The sequence below is a fragment of the Lepidochelys olivacea genome (assembly GCF_965140295.1).
Source record: "Lepidochelys olivacea isolate rLepOli2 genome assembly, chromosome: 2".
NCBI lineage: Eukaryota > Metazoa > Chordata > Testudines > Cheloniidae > Lepidochelys > Lepidochelys olivacea.
In genome coordinates, this window is record NC_140412.1 from 159218726 (window position 1) to 159243207 (window position 24482).

At 42.9% G+C, this 24482-nt stretch overlaps 1 protein-coding gene across 3 annotated transcripts in view; it reads left to right on the forward strand.

Annotated features, from left to right (window-relative positions):
* The window catches only part of PLEKHG4B (pleckstrin homology and RhoGEF domain containing G4B), a 133418-nt gene that overhangs the window by 98793 nt on the left and 10143 nt on the right, over window positions 1-24482 (forward strand). For 2 of the 3 annotated variants that reach the window (XM_084619709.1, XM_084619710.1), the window contains exons 16-23: window positions 6057-6146; window positions 6263-6487; window positions 6809-6979; window positions 9635-9815; window positions 14270-14386; window positions 14824-15093; window positions 15797-16011; window positions 20648-20707. In XM_084619709.1, the coding sequence (XP_084475835.1) occupies window positions 6057-6146; window positions 6263-6487; window positions 6809-6979; window positions 9635-9815; window positions 14270-14386; window positions 14824-15093; window positions 15797-16011; window positions 20648-20689 (1311 nt within the window). In that variant the 3' untranslated portion in view covers window positions 20690-20707. The remainder of the gene's footprint in view (window positions 1-6056; window positions 6147-6262; window positions 6488-6808; window positions 6980-9634; window positions 9816-14269; window positions 14387-14823; window positions 15094-15796; window positions 16012-20647; window positions 20708-24482) is intronic. The other variant, XM_084619711.1, reaches the window with a different exon arrangement.

Consider the following 24482-nt stretch of genomic DNA (forward strand, 5'->3'; position numbering starts at 1 on the left):
GTCTGAAATGGTGCTGGTCTATTGTCAGGACCTGAGGAACCACTGATGGGGGTGGGGAGGTCATGCAAGTGAGCATGTCATTACCTTCCTGAGAGGCCCTGTGTGGACCAGGCCCCTCGCTCGCCTGCAGAAATCTCAGTATGGCGCTAACACAGGGCAGAGAAAGGGGGAGGGCTTTAGCAACATATGGCAGGGTTGCAGGGGCATGCAATTAATTTTCCTGAAGGGAAGGCCCATCTTTCAAAAGTTTGGGAAAAACGGATTTAAGGTCGATTTTTGCTGTTGGGATAAGTAGAATGGGCCTGGTGATCAGGATTTCCTTATAAAATGTTTTCAAAGATGTATCTTTGCATATTACGTTGTTTTAAAGTTGGCTTAACTTATAATTCCATCAAAAATAATGTTAATCGAATGCTACAGTGACAAGGAAAGCACTTGAACATCAGGAAATGACTGTTATGGTCAGAAATTCCTCAACATTTGACTGTTGTGTTAGACACCACCGGAATGTCCTACTCCACTCACCTTAGGAGTTTTACAGGAGAAGACAGTTCTGCACATATTACAAGCTGGTCAATTTTTGGTACACAGATACGTAGGGGATGTGAAACCCCTACCTCATTCACTGCACACCTTATTTAACCACGCATACCTGTGCAGTTCAGTCTTTCTTAGCCATGCATTCAAGTTTAGCAAGATAATCTGTGTCAAATGTATTGTACAAACAGATAAAGTGATTTAAATGAGTTGTAACAAGGAAAAATATATAACAGTTTTCACCAGAACATACAAAGGTTCTTCTCAAACAACACTATTGCTATTTCAACTTTATACTGGTCATTTCAATGTTACCAGTGTTAAAAAATAGGTCATTTTTACAATGGGAAAAGCTTTTTTATTTTCATTTTCCACATATGGCAAAACACTGGAATAATTTTTGCTCAGACTTTCCAAACGAGTTCATTTTGAAGTGGACACCATAATATCAGCCTAAAAACCAAAAGTGACTGGGAGCTGGGGAGGGGGGAAAGGCAGATGGGGCAGAATAGAAATGCTTTTATGCAACTTTTAACTATAGTGGTCATGGTTACTCTCACTATAATGAACTATTTTTCCCTACCTCTTTAACCACTTGGCCATCATCAGTCATGATTCTGTGGTCCTGAGTGCTCAAATACATTGGTTAAGTAGAGAGTACTGTAATATAGAAGGCTGGATACTTTTAAGTGAATAATTGTTGCAGTAGCAGCCCAGGGTTCAAGGGGTTTAAAATCTTTCCCATTGCTTGCTCCTGCATTTCTTTGTATTTTGTCTGTCCCCTTCTCCCATTTTGAACAGCATATCTTAACAAATACTGTCTTATTGTTTGTGATTCACATTAATTGAACATTATTCTTCAGTTTTTTTATTATATCTTACACAACTTTTGCCCCACTGTTATATTCCATAATAGCCATCTTTGTCTGAACCACATATCCTCAGATGTTGCTCTACAGCAGAAGGAGATAGGTTTCTGTCTATTTTTGCTTTCTAAACCTGCTTCACTTTAATAAATTCCCATAGTGTCTATTGAAGTCATTTCTGGCATGCGATAATTGTGTCAAAGCAACATTAAAAGAAATTGGGAAGTGAACATTAATGGCTTGAAAAACACATCCAATTTCACATGGTGTTTCTTTACTCTTTCCTAATGAATCTGTATATCCAGTATTAACCACAAAAGAAAATCCCAACCCTGACAATAAATGATTGATTAAACAGCCCACTGTGTTTTAAGTAAGGAGATGATCTGAAAAGGGAATCACTTTTGTTGTGAATGCTTAATGTAGGCCCCGCACCTGGAGCAACAGCTGTGATTTTTTCCTATTGACTAGGATGAAAAAGTCAGGATTTTATTACTTTCTCACCATACCAGAGTGTTGAGGATTAATTTGTGTTTGTAAAGTGGAAAAGCATTCTATGCTGTGTGTGCTCTTACTGACAAAGGAGCAAGTTATTCTATTCCTCATCCCCTTTGCAATGCATACTACTTCTAGTTTTCTAGAACATACATTACAGAGGATAGGTGGGATGTAATAACCTGGCTGTCAGGCCACTGTAGCACTTGGAGTATTTAATGTTGTTCATGTCTAATAGGCTTTACAAACACTGGAAGACTAACTCTTTGGGCCAGACTCTGACCTTCAGAAGTGACTCCTTCTAAGACCCTGTTGCTTGTGCTCAGCTTGCAGACGTTCCGCAGCATGGATGTGTCAGTCCTTGATATTTACTTTGTCCATAATGCCCGGTTAGTAGGTTGGAGGATGCTGGTAGACAAGAAAGAAATTTGCTGTGGTGATCTATTCTCTGCTCTAGAAGACAGTGCCCTGGACTCAGATTCTTTCAGGCTGCATTTTGCACATAGTGCCATTTTCTGCTCAAGGCCTGGGTGAAAGAGAGGGAGATTTAGTGCTTTAGTGCTCATTACTAGACACCATTAGTATGAAAGTGGTAGTTGTTTACTGATGTCTCAGACCCCTTTGAAAGTTCTGGGCCATAGCAGGGTGGCCAATTTGAATGATAGTTCCTTGGGCTGAGATCTGAGTTTTCTTTCCCTTTGTGGAGGAAAGTGATAGCTTTGTTGATTCTGTGTGTGTGTAGGGTTGGATGGGTGAGGCAACTTCAATAACCAGGTCAGTCTTTTCTCAGTCTGGTGACACACAAGAAGTTGCTCTTTTCCTGTTTCTCCCGCTCCCGTCTTCATCCTTGAGCATATGCTGTACCGTTCCCTTCGGCCCATATCCTGTGTTTGCCAGATATCCGGCCTGCACATGAAGAGCTTGTTTGTTTGTTCTCCTGGGTTGTCTGAAGGGAGCAAATACCAGTGTGCCACTTACAATGTGGTTGGTTTGTTGGAGAAGTTGGGCAAGAGTGTTTTGTAGCACTGCCCTTCCAAATGACTCTCCCAGCGTGCTCGTTGTTTCGTGAGTGTAGGCACAAGGGAACCAGGACATGTTCTTCTGCCTGTAGCTGATACTCAGCAGCATCAGATTGTCTTTGATTCATATGTCCCGCTGTTCAGCTGAGTAGTGGTTTTGGGCTGTGTTCCAGTACTTGGATGAAAAACAAGCCTCTTCGCTCTTGCCAGTCCCACCACTCAACTAACTGGCAGTTTTCACTCATACTCTGTTAATCTGCTTGTGAGCCATCACCAAGCCCAGGGGAAGGGGACCTGCCCTTGCTCCCCAGGTTCTTGAGAATTACACTTGAGGGAGTAATGCAGGGAATCCTGGAGTGGGAGTTATAACCCTAAACTTCATATAGTTTCTTTATTGCTGGGGCTGCCACCTTATATGTTAGCTGTTGCAGGAGATAGAGAGGCTTATATTGTTCTTCTAATTCTGTGGGCTCCAGCAGAGGATTTCAGGGATCAAACTGTCTCCAGCTCATATAGGCCTCCGCATTTTCTCTTCATTATCCTGTTCTCATACTAGGAATAACAAAATAAAAGGAGGCAGACCCTTGTAGAGATTAGAACAAAGGACAGCCTTTCATTGATGGGGTTTTTATCAAAAAATAAGTATATTCATGAGGCATTTTTTCAAAATTTTCTGTCATTTTTTAAGAAAAAATGAAAAGCTAAAACCAAAGATGTTTTTTGTTTTCAAACTCAAACTTATTTTACCTGCCTTCGGCTTTTTTTTTTTACCCCTCTCCCCCCCTTTTTCAGTGTCAAAATGGAAAAAAGGGAAAGATGGAGAAACAGAAAAAAGAGGAGGAAGAAACCTGGAAAACTGAAAAATTGATCTTCTTTTGACAGGAATTTTGCCTGAGAACATATTATAGAACCTGATTATTTATAACTGAATTCCTTTATTATTCGATGGATAAAGTGGGGGAAACACAATTGTGCTGTATTTTTATAACTACTGTATTGTATCAACACAAAGCTATCTGAAGAACTATTCTACAATATCAGGCAAAAATTAGAGGCTGGCTAATAATCTAGGTTTATTTTTTCTTAGAAAAGAAAACCAACATTTTACTTATTGGTTGCTTGCTTGGATTGTATTATGAGGGGAAGATCTGTTTGTTTATCCTTAGATGATTTGTTTAGGTAATGTTAGTTTAAAGGAAGGAAGAAGATAATTTGTTTAATAAGAAGGAAAACAAACATACGAAGTGAAAAAGATTGTTTATTTCAGTGTTCCGAGGCAATGGGAAAATAGTGATCTCGCCTGATCTTTTTATAACTTCCAATGAATTGGGAAGCTTCCCTCATGTCCAGGGAATTTAAAAGGGAATCTTTTCGTATGCTTTAATACCATTCAGTTATTGGAGAAGATTTCATTCTGTCCTAAAGACTAGACTGGGCACAATGCTATCTAGATATCGATCTATACCGCACTCAGCACTGGGACCTGAAGCCCAGATTCACATAGGGACTGAGGTGGTGCAACACTGAGCATCATAGTGCATAACTTTTAGGCACCTAGAAAATCTCAGGAACAACACTGCTATTCACAAAGGCCAGCACACTAGATAAGGAGCCACCTAAGTTAGCCAATGGGAGATGCTGAGAACACGAGTGTGTCCTATGCCCTGCCCCTCTCATGGAGATAGGCACCTAAGTCAGGGTCTCAAGGAGGTGCCTATTTCTGCTAGCAATTCATGAATGGGAGTCAGGTGCCTTGGGCACCTAGAGTATTTCTTTTGAGAATGAGTATGGGTACGTCTACACTATATTTTAAATCTCACGGCAGCGAGTTCCAGAGCATCTTCAGTCTTGGGCTTGCAGGGCTTGTGCTCCGGCACTAAAAATAGCAGTTTAGATGCTGTGGCTTGTGCTGGCGCTCAGGCTCTGAAGCCCAACCCACTGCCCCAGCTTCAGAGCTCAATCCTGAAGGTCTAGCCAGCTGTTTTTAGTGTGGCACCACAAGCCCGAGTCTGAAGCCCCAGGCGCTGAGATTCGTTGCTGCAAGTTTTAAAATGCAGTGTAGACGTTCCCTTAGGTGCCTGCCTAGCTTCAGGCAAACGGCCAGAGGAGGAGGTGCTAACCCACCTTATAACTTTTAGCTCAGTGGTTAGAGCACTTGCCTGAGAGGCAGGAGACTTCTGTTCAAATCCTTTCTCCCCCTCGGGGGGGGGCGGGAATTGAACATGGGTCCACATCTCAGGCAAGTGCTCTAACCCCTGCGCTAAAAGTTATAAGGTGGTAACTGCCATCACCATCTCCTCCAGCTAGATTTGGAATGGGACCCGATCTGGTAGGCAGCCTTTGAGCACACGTATCAGATCAGGTGCTGCATGCGAATTAGGCAAGCCAGCTCCTGTCTTCTGCAATTCGCGAATTGCTCTGGGGCATAGATGGGAGAAAAGTGCTCGGACACCTAGAGGGAGGCAGCAGTGCGCATGCCCAGAGGAAGAAACTTGAGCACTGAGGGAACTTTTAACCTGAAAATTTAGACACCAAATGACTTTAAGCACCTACAGGGTTTGGTGGGAGTTTGGGGAATCGCAGTGGAGCCTAAAACTGGGATTTAGGTGCCTACGTACCTTTGTGACCCCACCAAGTGGAGGTCCTTACAATTTTTAAAGGGTTTAAATTAACTCTAGCATACAGCAGGAAACACTTTCTCATGTGAGCAGCCCTTACTCACATGAATGATCCTGACAAAGTCATTGGGTCAACTCACATGAGTTGCCAATATTGTTTAAAGTCAGCCTGGCTGATTGAGCATTTAGATACTGTCATGAAAGGTGCTCTAGAAATATCTACAATAGACAGATAGTTGAAAGAGATGAATTTTGCAAATTGTTCGATCTGGAAGAGCTGTAAATTATAGAGAACTAAATCTCCTAAATGAATGATCCTTGGATGTCCATTGCCGAAGTGTGTCTCGATTATAGCACCTCCTGCAGCTTTGGATTGGAATGCATCCATTGTGGGGGGAGGAGGGTGTTATAATCTGTACGTGATTTCTGTACAAAACTGTCTGATGCTAAATGGAGAAGGAATTGATTGCTGGAGAAACAGAAAATAACAAGGAATAACACCTTTTCCTATACTTTTTCAGGAAGAACAGTTTGGAATGTATGCGTTATACAGCAAGAACAAACCACAATCGGATGCTTTGCTTACAAGCCATGGAAATGCATTCTTTAAAGTAATTACTATCCAGCTTCTTATTTAATGTGAATTGTGTGAACACCGCTCACTGCTGTGTGTACTTTTATGCAGTATATCAAATATTGTTTATACATTCCTTTAATATTCCCACAGAATAAACAACAGGATTTGTGTGATAAGATGGATCTGGCTTCCTATCTGCTGAAGCCTATTCAAAGAATGAGCAAATATGCTCTTCTTCTAAAAGATATGATCAAAGAGTGCACTAAGACCCAGGAGCAGGAGCTCAATGATCTCAGGGCAGCTGAAGAAATGGTGAAATTCCAGCTTCGCCATGGAAATGACTTACTTGCTATGGATGCCATTAGAGGGTGTGATGTAAGCATTTTTCAATCCTTCCTTTATTTTTCAAATATCCCCTTGGCTTTGCTGCTGCAGTTTTCATTCAAAGACGGAAAGTTGTTAAGAGGCAGATTATTTTATTTTATTATATATATGCTGTAGCGCCTAGGAGCCCTAGTCGTGGACCAGGACCCCTTGTGCCAGGCGCTGTACAAATATAGAGCAAGAAGACGGTCCGTGGCCCAAAGAGCATACAATCTATGTGACATAATGCCCTTCCCCCATTCTTCCTTGGACTGCACAAAATCAGCCCAGCCTTCCCTTATCTTTAGTAGCATTGTCATTTTCTCCAATCAGGTCAATCTGAAGGAACAAGGACAGCTGAGATGTCAAGATGAGTTTATTGTTTGCTGTGGAAGAAAGAAGTATTTGAGACATGTCTTCCTTTTTGAAGACCTCATCTTGTTTAGCAAAACAAAAAAGATTGATGGGGGATATGACATCTATATGTACAAACAGTCATTCAAGGTAAATGTAATCCTGCTGTAATGTTTTGGATAGCATGTACAATGCAGCATGCCTCCTGCCATCTGCTTAGTATTCTGCATGGACAGGAACCCCATCTGTTTGACAATGGCAGGTGACGGATCACAGTTCCATTGCATGTTACATTTCAAGTAGTTTGTATGTGTTGGAAGAAATGAGAGAGACAGAAACTGATCAGTTTCAGAGTAACAGCCGTGTTAGTCTGTATTCGCAAAAAGAAAAGGAGTACTTGTGGCACCTTAGAGACTGACCAATTTATTTGAGCATAAGCTTTTGTGAGCTACAGCTCACTTCATCGGATGCATACTGTGGAAAGTATAGAAGATCTTTTTATACACACACAGCATGAAAAAATACTTCCCCTCACCCCACTCTCCTGTTGGTAATAGCTTATCTAAAGTGATCACTCTCCTTACAATGTGTATGATAATCAAGGTGCCACAAGTACTCCTTTTCGTTTTGAGAAACCTATGAGTAAAATGAGCAAAACATGTCTGTGTGTATATACACTGTATCATAAGTGCATGTTTGTCTTGCTGGAGAGGACTCATGGGAAATTAGGTGTTTCTTGTAGAAATAATTATTTTTAACATTTCTTTCATTACAAGAAGAAACGCCTGATATGTAGTTATGACCTCTCGGCCACCATGCTGACTACAGATTTGTACCTCTCAGTCTTGAGAGGTGTATGTGTGTGAAGCCAGGGTTTGCAACTACCCTCGTTGGCAACACCAGATATATGCAAAATCCTGATTCACCAAAGCATGTGCTTAACTTTTTAAGTATATGCTGATCTGTGTTGTTGAACTGAGGCAATATATAGAGCATTCACCCTGCATACTAGACTAAGGGGCAGATCCTCAGCTGGTATAAGTTGAACTGTGACAGCATCCACTAGCTGAAGATCTGCCCCCAGGTATTCAGCTTCAACTTAATTCACTGCAGTTCTCTGAACTTTTGAGGATGCTGTGCTTCTCCTAGAGATTAACACTGCCAGCTCCATGCTGCTCTTAGCCGTGGTCTACACTAGGACTTTAGGTCGAATTTAGCAGCATTAAATCGATGTAAACCTGCACCCGTCCACACGATGAAGCCCTTTATTTCGACTTAAAGGGCTCTTAAAATCGATTTCCTTACTCCACCCCTGACAAGTGGATTAGTGCTTAAATCGGCCTTGCTGGCTCGAATTTGGGGTACTGTGGACACAATTCGATGGTATTGGCCTCCGGGAGCTATCCCAGAGTGCTCCATTGTGACCGCTCTGGACAGCACTCTCAACTCAGATGCACGATTGTTTGCCGTTGCTCTGACGCAGGGAGGGGCGACTGAGGACACGGCTTACAGGGTTGGCTTCAGGAAGCTAAAATCAACAAAGGGGGTGGCTTTACATCAAGGAGTATTTCAGGCAGGACTTCACGGAGGGTTCCAATAAGAAATGGTGCACCTAAGTTATTGTTCTTATTGGAACAAGGAGGTTAGCCTGGCCTCTGATTGATACATGGCTAGATTTACCTCGCTGCACCTTCTCTGTGAGTGACTGCAGTGTGACCTAGAGGAATGAGTCCCCTAGACAGGGGAGGGGGGGAAGAAAATGAGTACAAAACAAGTCTGGTCTATTTCTTGTTTTGATCCACTCCATCTATCTTTTACATCTTTGGCTGGCAGCAGACGGTGCAGAAGGACTGCATGCCATCCACATCTCATGGCTGCTCGGCAGAAGATGGTACAGTACGACTGCTAGCCATCCTTATCTCTTGCCTGCTCACCATAAGACAGTTCAATAGGACTGACTGCAGGACTAAAGAGAATGACCTGGTCAAGTCACTCCAAATTTAGTCCCTGCGCCCATGTCTGCCCAGGCGCTCCCAGACGACGTGGCCAGGAGCACCTTGGACACGACGAGGACGGCTACCAGTCGTATTGCACCGTCTGCTGCCAGAAGGCAATGGGTTGCTGCTACTGTGTAGCAATGCCGTACCGCGTCTGCCAGCACCCAGGAGACATACGGTGACGGTTACCTGAGCGGGCTCCATGCTTGCCGTGGTATGGTGTCTGCACAGGTAATTCAGGAAAAAAGGCGCAAAACGATTGTCGGCCCTTCCTTTCACGGAGGGAGGGAAGGGGGGCCTGACGATGTGTACCCAGAACCGCCCGCAACAATGTTTTAGCCCCATCAGGCATTGGGATCTCAACCCAGAATTCCAATGGGCAGCGGAGACTGCGGGAACTGTGGGATAGCTACCCACAGTGCAACGCTCCGGAAGTCGACTCTAGCCTCGGTACTGTGGAAGCACTCCACCGAGTTAATGCACTTAGAGCATTTTCTGTGGGGACACACACACTCGAATATATAAAACTGATTTCTAAAAAAACGACTTCTATAAATTCGACCTTATTCCGTAGTGTAGACATGCCCTTACAGAGAGATCACATGGGGAATCTAGAGTGCTGACTCTTGGGATATTGAAAATTCAAGCAGAAATATTTACAGCTTTGTGTACAGTTGTACTACCAAGGAATCAAGGTGAAGACATTTTTCTACCATCATAGAATGAGCAATGCAAAGAATTTCACTTCATCAGTTTGTTATAAATGTTTCCATGCAGTTGAATGTGTGCTTTTTTAATATGATTTTAGACGGCTGAGATTGGGATGACAGAGAATGTTGGAGACAGTGGTCTACGGTTTGAAATCTGGTTTAGAAGGAGGAGGAAATCCCAGGACACATACATCCTTCAAGCCAACTCAACAGAAGTTAAAATTGCTTGGACCAGTATCATAGGAAGGATTCTTTGGAGACAAGCTCTGAGAAACCGAGGTATACCAACTATTTAATTCAGAAAGAGAGTGAAAGGTTTAGCAGTCTACTTCTTGTAGTTCTATAAAGGCAAGTCAAACAATCACATTGGTGACTGCAGACATAAAAGGGTTACCTAAAGACTTCAATTTTAAAAAAGCAACCGGAAAACAGCTTCTGCAAACAGCACTCCTAAAACAATTACAGCACAATAAAGTTGTCTCTCTACAATTAGCAAGCTTTGTGAGGACCCTTTAGATATGTTGCTAACACTGTGGGCAAACCTAGTTTTTAAACACTGGATTTTTTATTGCTTATTACAACGATCTGTAACCCACTAACTCCTCTTTTTGTCATATGACTGCAGAGGTGTTAACAGGCCTCTCTATCTTGAATGGTCCCTCAGAACAATCTATTCCACCTTGCATTTTGCTGTGATGCTGGGGGGGGGGGGGGAGGTTCCTTTCCCAGCCCTGAAGGAGAGCTCTGTGTAGGTCGAAAGCTTGTCTCTCTCACCAACTGAAATTGGTCCAGTAAAAGATATTACCTCACCCACCTTGTCTCTCTACTATCCTGGGACCAATACCGCTACAACTATACTGTATACGCTTAATGGTGGTAAGAATGGAACATATCCCCCCTGGGAAACCTATGTGGAATACACACTTGGTTTTCAGTCTTGCCACAGTATGTAGCACTGCTTGTTACAAGTGCAGCTAATAGTGCTTAAAAGTGAGCTCCAGAAGAAAAAAAATTGGATTGCTGTCCTTTCTTGGTTTGGTTTTGTTTTAAGGGGCATGAGTAAGACCTTTTTGTTTTGTTCATCAAACATGCAGGGTGGTAAAGAGCTCTCCTCGTTCATTTTAATGTTAGAAATATCAGTACAGGGAGCTCTGGTCTTTTCTGGTTTTGTTACAGGACTCTTCAGAAGCTCCAGATGTGAATTGTGAGCTTTCTCAGCCCTTATTTGAAGGACAAATTAAATCTTTAACCAATACCTTTTTTGGACCAACTTCTGTGGGTGAGAGACGCTTTCAAGCTTTGACAGAGCTCTCCTTCGGGTCTGGGAAATGTATTTAGCTGTGACACTCTGAGTACATGGTTGAACAGATTGTTTAGCATAAGTAGTTATGGTAGACATAGTTATGGTATCTCTAATGTCATATTCCTACCATTTTGCAGTCATCCGTAGACGGAAAAATAGGGTAAACATTTCTAATGTAAAAATCAAACAGAAAGGGAAGGAAAGAAAAACAACAAAAAGGGAAACAAAAAGTTCTTACCTTTTAGGCTTTCTTTATACAGTACAACATAATGAAGAAAAGGGGATGATTTCCCCTCCCCCCCCCTTTTCAGGTTACTTTAAATTTAGCAGTTAAATACACAACTCAGAAAAAAGAAAATTAGAAAATAGTAACTTTGGGGCAGAATCCTATTTGGTGGTAAGCATTTCTGGGGAGATACTAACGTGTCGACTTTAACACATACTAGCCGGTCGATTTGAAGCTTTAACTCAGCCACTTTAATGCTGTTCTCTTTTTAAATCCTTTTCCTTTGTTCTTCTCTAGCCAAACACTTCAGAATTCCCCTCAGAAATTCCTAATTCACACCAAAAGAGAAGTAGCACAGAAAGCGACAGTAAACTCAGAACTGACATGAAAGGAATAGATATGAACAAAGGAGGAGGGACATGGCATATTTATTCTAAATCCATCTGGGCTTCCATGAATTAATGCTGGAGCTTTAGGACCTTTTTTCCTTCTGAAGAGTACTTGTAGCAACAGTGTCTTCTTAAGAATTTGGATATTTCTAAGTTCTTATAAGATGGAAAGATTCTTGTACCTCTTTATTTTTGTTATTAAGGATGCTGTATATGTGTATGGTCAGCTTCAATTTGGCTCTGTTGTTTTGTAAATATCCCATCAAAGATCATGTGGCTGATTAATGGTGATTAACTGTATTCTCAGATTCTTTTCATTACCTTAATGGGTTTTTAGAAGAATGGTTCCCAGCCTGTTTGAGAAACTCTGCTACCAGACTAAAACCTTGATGTACCAGCCAGTGCCTACCCCCCTTCCGTTGAGCTGTGTGCGCTTTAACCCACAATTATTAGAGAAACAATACGTCCATTTTTACTGCAGACCTGGGGTCAGTTAATGACACCTAAGCTATTTAGAAGAAAGCAGGGCTTAAATTCTCATAGATTATTTTGCAGAGCCTCCCACCCCAATCCCCCCAATATGCTATAAAACCTCCAGGGCCCAGCAGGCAGGGAGTGCCTCTGGCCTTCTGCCCTGCGTGGTGGGCTAGGGGCTTCTGCCCTGTGGAGCTGCAAGGCTCTGGGCTTCACCTGCGGGGAGGGGGGTCATGGAATGTATGTGTGCCAAGGCTCAGGGCACGCCAGGGCTCGGGAATTCAGCCCCACGGGAGGCACCAGGGCCTAGGACTTCAGTCCTGAGGGTGGGCACTGGGGTGCCAGGGCTCCTTGTGGGTTTAAAAATATTTACTGGCACTCTACTCCAGATGGCTCCAGCTGAATTTAAGCCCTAGAAGAATGGGAAAATATCTGTGCACATTGAAAGCTTTGGACAAACTGAGCCTCTCTGCAGCAAGGCATTTGTTTTACATCATCAGGATAATCTCTAGGGAATTGGAAGCAAAGGCCTGAGAGAGATCACTGAGTGCGAGAAGTAAAGCCACTGAGAAAGGAGGGCTGATGTGCATAATTCCTGAGGCCTCTATGTGTTGGAGGGCCTGACCCTTCCCCCTGCGATGAAATTGAGTTTAGGAAAACTTGTGTTTCTGTTCCACTCTCTTTAAGACTGTGGCTTTGTACACACTGCAGCTTACATCAGTCAGGGGTGTGGATAAGCCACCCCGCCTCCCCCGAGCATCGTAAGTTACACTGACCTAAGCGCCAATGTGGAGAGCACTATGTCGGCGGGAGAGGTTCTCCCACCGACATAGCTACAGCAGAGCTCTCTCCTGTCGGCTTAAAGCGTCTGCACTAGCAGTGGTACAGCAGCATAAGTGCACCACTGTAAGCTCTGTAGTGTATCCATAGCCTGAGTTGTTGTTTTTAGATTCAAGCTTTTTCAAGCTAATTTAGAGCTCGTGAAAGGTGCCAGCCAGCCCTGGAAGCCCAGGTTTTGCTTGAGTGCATCATGGACAGCAGCAAAGCTTGTTCCCCTACAATATGCCTCAGCCCTGTCCTGAGGGAGCACCCATGTTGGGAATACAAACAAGGCTCCCAATTAGTGCTAACCGCAATTGAGGTGTTTGTAATGGTAGCTGGTTTCTGCGTGGACCAGGAGTGAGACTTCACTAACTCTTTTCACGTATGTCACTGAACAGCCCTAAGATAGTAATGAATGGCTTTTAGTTGCTACTTACATGAGCAGGATTTGAAATGCAGCCCTAAAAGACACTATTAGCCCCCTAAGAGTTAAATTGTGTCCAGCTGCTGAGCAAGAGCATAAAGAGGGGGAGTGTGCAAGAAGCCTTCCATGTCCTCTTTAATTTGCGCAATCACAGTCCCTGATCTCCTCCAATCACACGGACTGTTCTTTCCAAACTCCCGTTGGTGGGTAAACTGCCTCAGAGAGAGCAGGGACTGGTCAGGCCCAGAGAGGGGAGCATGCCACCCTAATTGAGTTGCATGCATAATAAAACAGTACCATAATATTCATGCAGCTCTGGTAGTCTCCATCCTTGGCACAAGCAACCATCCATCCTTAACAGAAGAAAAAGTTTAATAAGGGTAGATTCTCTGCCAAGAACCTTAAGTTAAGGGTGGGAAGATATTTGTACTGCTAGCCTCAAATTACTGTGTAAAACAGTCCTGACACTAAAGTTAACTTCCTAATATGGTGCCCTGGTGGCAATAGGCTTGGTGATTTGTGCTAGACATAAATGACATGCCAGTTCCATGGCTATATTTTCAGTAGGAGTGAAGTTATGAACTCTGCTTTGAATTGCAGTGTATTTGACTGGTGTGGTGACTGGGGATGTTCTGAAACTGAGTCGTGTTCAATGGTGATGAAAACAATGATCATCCCATTTTCCCTCTAAAGAATTATTCTGTAATGTTTGAGGATGGTTGGAAAACAAATCTCACTTTGCCATTAGGAAAAAAAAACACCTACTGTTAAAAAGATTCAATAATAATAATGAAATGTGTCTGAGAGAGAGCACCAGAGGAGATGGAACCATCCTTTACAATCCTCTAGTTTCCTTTACAACTCTCTAGTTACTTTACAAAAAATTAAGTCTGACCCGCTCAAGTTACCAGTGTCTGGCTGGCTCCAGAGCTAGAGTGTTTGCAGCTGATAAATGCTTTTCTCTCCTGTAGGGGGTCAGTAAGCTACTGCCGAGGGTACTGGAAAGAGGGAAATATTTTCGTTCTCCCATAGCAGCATAATTAAAACATCAAAGGAGTGGCTGATATTTTACATGTGTGCATTTCCCCACTTTAGAACTCAGAATGCAAGAAATGGTGTCAATGGGAATAGGCAATAAACCTTTCATGGATATCAAGCCCAGTGAAGCAGCCATAAGCGACCGAGCAATAGATTACATCATGAAGGGAACAGGTACTGTCTACTACTCACATTATGTTGCTGTTCTGCCTTCCCACTTGCCAGTCTACTTGGACGATTTTCTTCCTTAATTGTTTCACACTTTTTTTTTTTTTTAAGTTGATTGTAACATATTTCCGCAAAGAATTGATCTTACTTTTGTATCGGTGTAGTAGATTTAGTATCTTATTTCTGTTGTTAAGATCATGGAAATTCAGCAATACAGACCTCCAACTGTATTCAATCTCTCCTTGTCAGAAAATCTGGAGAGCACGGGGGCAGCTGCGGGCTGAACAAATGGACTTTCCTAACCTCAGTTCGATAACATTTTAATTCAAGTAGTAGAAGATTATTGAGCTAGCCAATCCTGTTTTATTTCTTGTTCAAAATAGCATTTTCCCCTCATTCACCTTGTTCCCTTCCAATGATCAAAGGTTCTTGTTTGCTTGTAGAATCAAGATCTCGAGCATCAGTAGCCGTGTCTTCATTTGACCACTCCACTCCATTTAAAAGGCCGCATTCCACTATCTCAAACAGTAGCACATCTTCCTCAAGCAGCCAGTCCTCTTCTTCCATTTTGGGATCACTGAACCTGCATGTGTATTCCAGCCCACCTCATCCAGGCTTATTAGGACCACCCTTCTACCACTGGTCATATGATATTAGAACCTGCATTGAGGAAGATGAACTGGAGCAGGAAACTGGCAGTCAGCCTTCAATGAGTGAGTGAATTTCAGCATCTGGATTAGAAGGGATTTGTAAGGATTTTGGACATGGCAGGTTGTTCTGGTTCTGATGTGTATCTCGATGGATTGACACACCCAGATGCGTAGAGGTACAATATGTTAGAGCTTTGTGATTTATGTCTTAAGCAGTACTTTTAGTCCCTCAAATTTATCACATTTCTAGTTTTAGGTAGCAACAACCATGACAGCTCTTGCTGCTCTCTAGAGCCATCGCTGTCGCCCAGGGTAGGATGTACAAGTAGTGCCTCTGCAAGTGGTTATCTTAAACTTTTTATTTTCAGAACTCTTTAAATACATGAACCAAATAAGGGAAACAATGGTGACACTGACTCCCACATCACTGCATTACTCCTTAGGCCTAGCTCCTTAGGGCTAGGAAATCTTAGCCTTCTTCTAAGCTTTTTGTGTGTGTCTGTGTGTGTGCGTGCCCCCTCAGTCCAATGATGGAGAAGGTTATTAGGATGGTGGCTTTAATCAAAAAGGGTATATACATCTAAGGAGATTGTCTATCACTTTATAAAGAACTGGTTAGGCCACACTCAGAGTGTAGTGTTCAGTTTGGATCAGTAGAGTCCTAAAATATTAGACACTGGAAGATATAGTGTCTTTAAATGTGTAAGACTGTTGGACTACAGGCCTAGACAGAGTCTAACTTTGCATGCTTTCTTCCTGTTTATAGTCACAGAGAGTTCAGAATCATCCCAGTGCACTTCGGGTGAAAGTGTGAGTGGTTTTAGTTGCTCTGTTCATCCTGGATTGTCCCAGCTCTCTACAGAGACATTCTTGGATGAAGGTGCTTCAAATCCTGGCTCTAAACCTCCTTCCCAGTGCACATCTCCTGCTCTCCCTGAGAAGAATCCTAGATCAAGACACACCAACCAGTATGTCACAGTGGTAAGTATTTTACGTTTTAGTCGTACAAAAAGCCTTCACTGATTTCACTTATAATGATTACCAATCATTTTACCAACATGGCAATACTGAACTAAGCTGTTTTCTAAGACCCTGATTGTAGGGACTTGATCTGAGCATACTTCACATTGAACTCAGTAAGACACTTACAGCCAAATTCCGCTGTCAGTTACACCCATGCAACCTATTGACTTCCTTTTGGTTGCGTAATTGCAATGGTGACTCCAGTGGACTTGTATGGGTGTGAATGAGAGCAGGGTTTGGCCCTCAGTGTTGTACGTTTAAATATAGGCATTTTTGACACCATTTTATAGCTGATGGATTTTAGAGTCTCTATTTTAGAAACAATTTATGTTCACAGGGGAAATCCATGCTTTTTCTTTTAACCTCTTGGTACAGTAAAAAGAGCTGGTAGTCTGAGTCTGTTCCCTGTCGGGCAAAGACCCACATCACAGAGCTAACACCACAGTTGGTGGTGCACCCTCTTGGGTGGCAGTTCCATCAGGGAGGACTGAATAGACCTAGAGGCCGTACTAGCCTTTCCTCCTGAGTGGGGGTGATCCCTGCAGGGCAATGTGCTATCAGTGTCTTTGGATAAACAAAGAACTTCACACTCCAGGGCTGTCAGCCCAGCACCTTTCATCAGCAACTCTATTCACTTTAAAACCTTTTCCTGGTCCAAAGGCTGTTTTCAATTACAATTCTACTCTGAGTTCAGCAGAATGACTGTGACATACACTGGTGAAACTGAGAACAGAATTTGGCCCCTATACACTAACTGCTCTGAACTGCCCGTGCATGAGAAGGTCAACATTTCTATTATTTTTATTTAGGTAGAATGTATTTGTATTGGCCATACTCTGCTAGCATTTGTCATGTTGTACCTTATTCTGTAAATAGTCGTATTGATTTAGTGGGGCTTCTTGTGGAGTAAGTCCCTACTCAGTGTAAATGTGGCAGAATCTGGCCTTATGAATTCAGAGTGAGCACTTAAAATAGGACAACATGAACAAATGAAGTGTCTCTTGCACAATAATGCTAGAGTAAAAGAAGCTGCATCTTGACAGTGGTGGCTAAAAGCAGCAGTTAATAAACAGCACTGGGATTGGCAGCTGTACCTTCCTCTTGGCCTCCTGCTGTGAAAAGTCTCTTCAGTAGCCCTCACAAAAGAATTTCAAGCGGCAGGAGTATAACCAAGTCTAAATCCCCCAAAAGAGGCTCCCTCCTGAAACCCCAGTCTCTCTTGAACACCTTGCTCTGACATAGCCTGGCACCATAAAGAAAGCAGGGCTACAGTGCACCAGCTGCTTCTCACTCACACACTGAGTCAGTTATATGCAGGCTCTGCACTCCTCCCGGAAACTGTAATACCATGAAGTCTGGAGGCAACACCCATTTGAGAGTTGCAGGTGCCCTTCAAGTTAACCTCTGTAGACAAATAAAGTATAGAGCTTCCTACTGGTCAGCACTGCTGACAATATATTTGTTACAATAGAGGACAAAGGCTAGAGGATGCTACCCAACAGGATGTACAGTCAGCAGAGTATCTCCAAGGTCCTAAATGTCACTTGATTATATGTCGAATTGAACAAAATTAGAGTTAGAACACAATGAATACTGGTAATAAATGTTGCCACAAGCAACAGTGATTTAAGGGCAAGGTTCACAAAGCGTATAACTTGTAAAGCTGAAGCAATTAGGAAGTAAAGTGCAGGGTGCTACTAAGGTTAGAATTAGTCAGAGCCATCCCCTTTTTAAGGCGCACGTCCCTTTTGCTTGAATACACAATAGTGTACTGTGTGATTTTATTTAATCTATAATGAAAATCCCTGTTTACTCAAGGACATTAATGACAACATGATCCCTTCTTGGATCCATGCGGGGCTGGTCCCATAGACAAATACCCAGGGGACCGTCCAGATTTCAGTGGGGATAAATCAAATATATGATGTGTTAAGGATTTGATTAGCACAGGTGCAAATATGTACCTACTTTGTTTGTGCAAAGTTGGATTGTATGCTAATGTACAAATTGGGATTTGTGTGTGTACGTGGCGAGATGGTAATCTGTCTAGCCTGCAAGTACATAAATAGGAATGTATCAATATCTAACCATAGTGCACACACAAAATAACACATTTCTGTGTGCACAAATGCACAACTAGGTAAGATCTGAAAAATTGGCCCTAAACCACCCAAGGAAGTGAACAAACTAAAACAAACTCTGACTGATTCCAAGTATTATATTGTTCTATCCAGAAACAGGAAGTCACAGAATATAGGCCAAATTCTCCTACCGACAGAACACCCTGCCAAAATGTAGACAGTATAACACAGCTGTTTTCTGGCTGGTAAGCAGTGGAATCCATGAGTTACTGGATCTCCTGGATGTGGCAAAGGAACATCCACAGACTGGTCTTTCACCTACCTAGAGCTGAAGAGAGCTAGAGCTTCCCTGATCCAGGATTAAATCAAGGCCTCCTGACCAATATGGATCAGAATGGGGGTCCTATCTATCTTCCCTTGACTCTAGGCACCAGCCGAGGTAGGCATCAAACTTCTCCTCTGCCAAACCAGCCAGGGAAAAGTAAATCAAGAACATGGTGCTGACTTATTCCAGCTGTAGATGGAATACATTAAGAACAAATAGTGTCCGTGGTTCTGCTGCATTTTGGAGGCAGTGTAGATGAGCTTGCCTGTAAGTTCAGTGTTCAGCATACATTTCCCTAAACCTCCTCCATTTTTTGGCTTACATCTCACTCCAGATGCATGGCATTTGTACTGTCCTTTCTGCCACAGTTAAATAGAGAACATCTCCAACAGTCCACAGATCAGGAGTTAGGCTCCTTTTAGGCACCCATTGCACTCCTTTTTTAACATGAGCATGGGTGAACATAAGTGGTGATCCAGCAAAGCACTTAAGCATGTGAATAATCCCACTGATGTGAAAGGCATTATTTACATGTTTAAACTTAAGCATATGCTTAAGTGCTTTGTTGGGCTGGGGATTTACTGAAGAATTTGGAGCACTTGGCTCTAAATTGCTAATGAAACCCCTTTGATCTTTCACAGCCTTATTTCTTACTGTTTAACCTTGCATATTGATTAATCTATGGGAGGATGAAAGTGTAAGACACGTCTTCTGTGGCCTCTGTGGTGACGCTCTGACCTCTGCGTTGCTGTGTGAGACTCATGTTGGTTCCCTTGCTCCCCAGACTGAGCACTGCAGGCACAGCTTGCTCACCCCATGAGGTGGAAGGAAAAGCTTTGTGTCACTCAGTAGCAACTCTTCGGTCTCTCTAAAGAGAAGCGTAGACTGGTTCTGAGTACGCCCATTCTCTTTAGGCACCGTGAGGTGGCTGCAGCACAAACTTTTGATTGTGAGAGGCATACAATTGAGGAAATGGGCTCTGATAGGGACGTGCGACAGATAAAACCATCATGGAGGAGAACTGTGGATTTTATGGTTTGCACAGAAAAGTAATTTGGATGCCTATTTAGAGAATACATAGAAAAGTAACTACTCTGAAAATAGATGGGTTCTGATCCTGAGTTTATCACAGAGAGAAAATTCCCATTGGTTTGAAGATTGAGTGTCAGATTAGGCCTATGGATTTCAAATATACAGTGTAGGGGTAGCCATGTCAGTCCCAGGACATTAGAGAGACGTGGTGGGTAGGGTGGCCAGGTGCTCAGTTTTCAACCGGAAAGTCCAGTCAAAAAGGGCACCTAACAGTGTCCGGTCAGATCTACTGACCGGACACCTGAAGGCGGGTTACTGCAGGCGGAGGAGACGGGGAGGTGCTGGGTCATCACCCGTGCTAGCCATACTTAGCCAGGGCTACCTCCTACCTGTGTTGGGCGGCTGCAGCTCCGCAGGTGATTCCCTCCTGACCTGGGCAGGGGGCGCAAGGGGAAAAGCAGCGAGTGACGGGGGAGGAAAGGGAAAAAGGTGTGGAGGGGGTGGCGTCTTGGAGGAAGAGGTGGGGCAGCGGTGGGGCTTTGGGGGGAAGAGGTGGGGCAGGGGTGGGGCCTCAGGGGGAAGAGGCAGGGCAGGGGAGGTTCCGGCACTCCTCCTGGAGCATCCATTACCAAGTTGGCAACCCTAATGGTGAGTGTGGTGATATTTTTTTATTGAACCAACTTCTGTTGGTGAGAGAGACAAGCTTTCGAGCCATACAGAACTCTATGGATTTCAAGAGCAGTTTAAGGGACGTACCAACAAATAACTTTAAGATATCATTTTCTTAGAAACCAAAATCTAAAAATGTGCTAAATGTGATTTGGGGACATTATTATGAACGATTTCCTGCTGCATGTATAAAATCAGGAAGATGATTAATGAAGATAATGGTGCATCTTATATTTTTATGGTATGAAGCGAAACATATTCATGATATCCAGTATTTTCATCATCCGTTTCTTATGATTAAGCAGAGGTAATGATTAGAAATGTTTGACACATTTTTGAACTATCCCTAGAACCAGGAGAATGCTATATGATGTGCCATTGTGAAGAAAATGTTCTGATGATCCTGTTGTTATATTAGTATGACCCAGGTTATTCCTAGCAAACTCTAATGTTGGTTTTAATTAGATTTCCCTCCCTTTTCCATCAGAACAAAACCTCTCATGTATTAGGCCTCTCAACAATGGTTTGACTGACAGGCATAAATTCAGTAAGTAACTGGTTTTCTCAGCTCAACCCTTATACTAAAATGATCAAGCTAATAAGACTCCAGGCTGCCACGTTAATTATAAGATAATAACCAATTAAATTGGGGCATGAGATAGTGTCTTAAAACTGATCTGCATGTTCTAACAATATTAGAAAAGTTACTGAATCCTATTTGTGTCACCTCTTACTAACCATCTTCTCTAGCGAGTGCTCTGGTATAAAAGTACTAGGCTTTATCCCTGTAATTCACTCTCTTCCTTCCCTGAATGTTTACCCTTTCTCATATCTCCGTCTCTGGCCCACAGCAATTTGCTTTGTGGGTTGCACACATGCTGCTATAACAATGGTATAAAATGAGGTAATGGGTTCTACATTCTACTATTTGCATAATGCCTGACACAGAGCAGTGCTGCCTATTTTTACTTATGCCGTTTGGTATGTGTCTATTGTGTATGTACATACACATGTCGTCTTCACTGTTTAAAATTAAACAGTGGATGTTTATGCCAACAAAGAGGTAAGGTGTTGAAGGAGGTGATGCAGTTCTAGCATGCGCCTACTGAAGTAGTAAAGACAGAATCCAGCACGGAATGCCTGGATTCAAAGCCTGGTAGGCTGAAGGTGCTGGCTGCATACAGCAGGCTGAGCTGGTCTCTAGGAGCTTAGCCTGTCATGGTGGGTAGCAGCCTGAGGTTAGGAAAGTCCATGCAAAGAAACTCCCTGTCTCTCCTGCTCAACAACTCCTGATTCCCAAGCCCATCTGCAGCCCTTCAGGGTATGTCTACGCTGCAATTAAACATCCATGGCTGGCCTGTGCCAGCTGATTCAGGTTCCCAGGGCTCAGGCTAAGGGGCTGGTTAATTGTGGTGTAGACATTAGGGCTTGGGCTGCAGCCCAAGCTCTAGGACCCTCCTACCTCGCAGGGTCCGAGAGTCCAGGGTCCAGCCTGAGTCCAAACGTCTACACCTCAATTAAACACAGACTTAGCCCAAGCTTTGGGAGCCTGAATCAGCAGGCACAGGCCAGCCACAGGTCTTTAATTGTAGTGTAGATATACCCTCTGTTATCCCCTGCTACCTCCTGGCTCACAAATACACACACAAGGACTGTGTAGTCTTTGGGGGGAGTTACAGCACTAGAATTGAGTAACCTGTTTGTGTGGCCATGGATTTCTGAGGCAGACTGTTCCAGGCTCTGCTGCTGTAGGCCAGGCTACTATATATACACTTTGTATTTGTACAAAAATATGGGAGTGTTTGGAGGGAAAACACTCAGTCTCCCTTGTGTAGCCAGAGAAATGCCCTGTATTATTAATTTCATGTGAAAGTAATTTAAAGTCAATAAATAACTAGACAAAATAACTGGGAAGAGGGTAAAACATTCACAAAAGCAAAACAAAAAACAACAAAAAACCCTGAAATTTCAAAGTTGTTTTTGTTTCACAGAGTTTGAAATGGAATCATTTTTCATGGTGTTTTTTGTGAGTTTTTAATCAAAATATTATTAATTTTTATTAAAATCTAAATTTTTCATTTCCTGATCATCATATTTTCTTACTGGAAACAGTTTTCAGTTAACTAGTCATTTCAATAATAATTTCTAAAATGATTTTTATAAACATTTCAATAACATTGCAAATAATATGTGGATTAAAAATGCCAGGGAATATTTTTTCAAAAAGCAAAAAAAAAAATGGATAATGCCAGTAAGTTCTCACAAAAAGTTTAGTTTCCTAAAATAGGCCATTTTTCACAAAAAAAATCTTTTTTTGAGAAAAATTTTGACCAACTCTACAAATAAAAGTTACAAAATTCCCAAGTACAATTTAAGAGTGGAAGAGACTGCAGGTTCTCAGAAACCAAAGCTTTATCGCACCATCAGTTCTTAAAATGAACTCTCAGTGAAGTCAAAGGGGAATCTTCGCCTAAAAATTGGCACAATATGCCCCAAGATACATACCCTACTAATGTGTTTACATAAGGAACAAGAATACAAAAAGGACTGCCTCTGCACACAGTCATCACAACAGAGATGTGCAAAAGTAAGTTTTAGGACAGTTTTCCACATACTCTCTACCCTTCATTCTGTACAGACCGGCTAAATCCCAGCAACTACCCCAACAGGTTTATAATGAGCTCAATTTTATGGGTTTTTAGGGAGAGGCATTTTTTTCTTTGTCTAATAAATTAGTCCTTCATTTTACTCTTTTACCTCACATACAGCTTATCAGATTTGTGAAAGAATTGTGGGTTTTATGATAAAAGCATGAAATTTCCCAGAGTCATAAGGCACGCCCTATAAAGATTTTCAAATATGAGGCCATCACCAACTCATCCCATGCTGGCCGTGGCAGCCATTTTAAATTCTGAATTCATTTTTTCTAATGTTTTTCAGATACTGATGGTTTATGGTATTAAAACATCCCACTGGGTTTTTTTTTGCATTTTATTTTATATTTTTATATTCCTATTGTCCTAGGTGTCCTAAAAATAAAGCAATGAAATGTGATGGCTTGAGATTATACAAAAATATTTAGAATTAACATGCTCTGTAGCGTGCCACCAAGGAGTATTTACAAAAATATTAATTACATAGAAATATAACAATAAGTTTCAAAGTTTCTGTTCATGAACAGAAAGTTACATTTCTTTTTGCTAATAACCATAGTTCAGATCGGTCTGTACTTAACAGGGTATTCTTCTTCGAGAGATGTCCCTGTGGGTGCTCCACTTCAAGTCAAGGTGCGTCCCAGCACCTTCGATCGGAGATTTCTACAGCAGTAGCCCTACGGGCTGCGCACGCGCTGTGCCTACCTCTCGAGCTGTCAGTGTTCTAATAGTGCGCGCACAGCCTGGGCTCCTCAGTTCCTTCGCTACCCTCCCCGGCTAGAGACGGAGTTCAGCAGTGCTCTTTGAGACTAGCTAGGTAGTTTGTTTCTCAGTTTAGTTAGATAGTTTGTCATTAGAATTACTACTTAGATAAGTTACATTAGCTGTTACTTCTATTTCTTAAAAAAAACCCCTCCGCGGATTCGGAGATGCCTGGCTCCCCAGACTTCGAGAGATGCGCCTCCTGTAAGGATGCCATCCCCATCTCAGACGGGCATTCACAGTGCATACGCTGTTTGGGGGAGTCTCATGTACCCCCAAAATGCGTCCACAGTAACAAATTGAAAGCGCGAACCCGCAAGGACAGCGAGCTCAGGCTTAAAATGCTGCTCCAGGAAAACTCCCTCAGACCTGCCTCTGACCCTGGCCAGCAAACCTCTGTGACACCCTCCAGAGGCAAAGGAAAAGCAAAAAAATGGCCAGCTTCCTCTCCCCTCAGGAGTCGTTCCTTGGGGAAGAAATTAAAACTGGCTCTCCGGTCTCTGCTGACTGCGGCTCCGCTGCTCAGCACCTTCCACGTGGCAGATACCTCAGGCATCGACCGTGAGTTGGCTGCCCCACTACATGGTGCCAAGGCTCAGGGCTTCCAGTTGCCCGCCTCTTTCAGCTCTCCTACGGCCACCTTTGCTAGTACGGTGCCGAGAGCTGTTACGGTGCCGACAGCACAAGTGGTGGCTATGGCACCGTCCTTTGATCTTCCGGTGCCGCTTTTACAGCTGCCGCTCTCAGCAATGAGCCTCCTGATGTCTGCAGCCTCCCTTGCAGTGGCTACCTCAGGGGCTCTTACTCTGCGGAGCCAGCCTGCGCCCCCGGGACACCCTTTGGTGCACCAGCAGATGCCCCAGGAGACTCTGCCTCCACCAGCTACACCGGCACCGACTCCTGGTC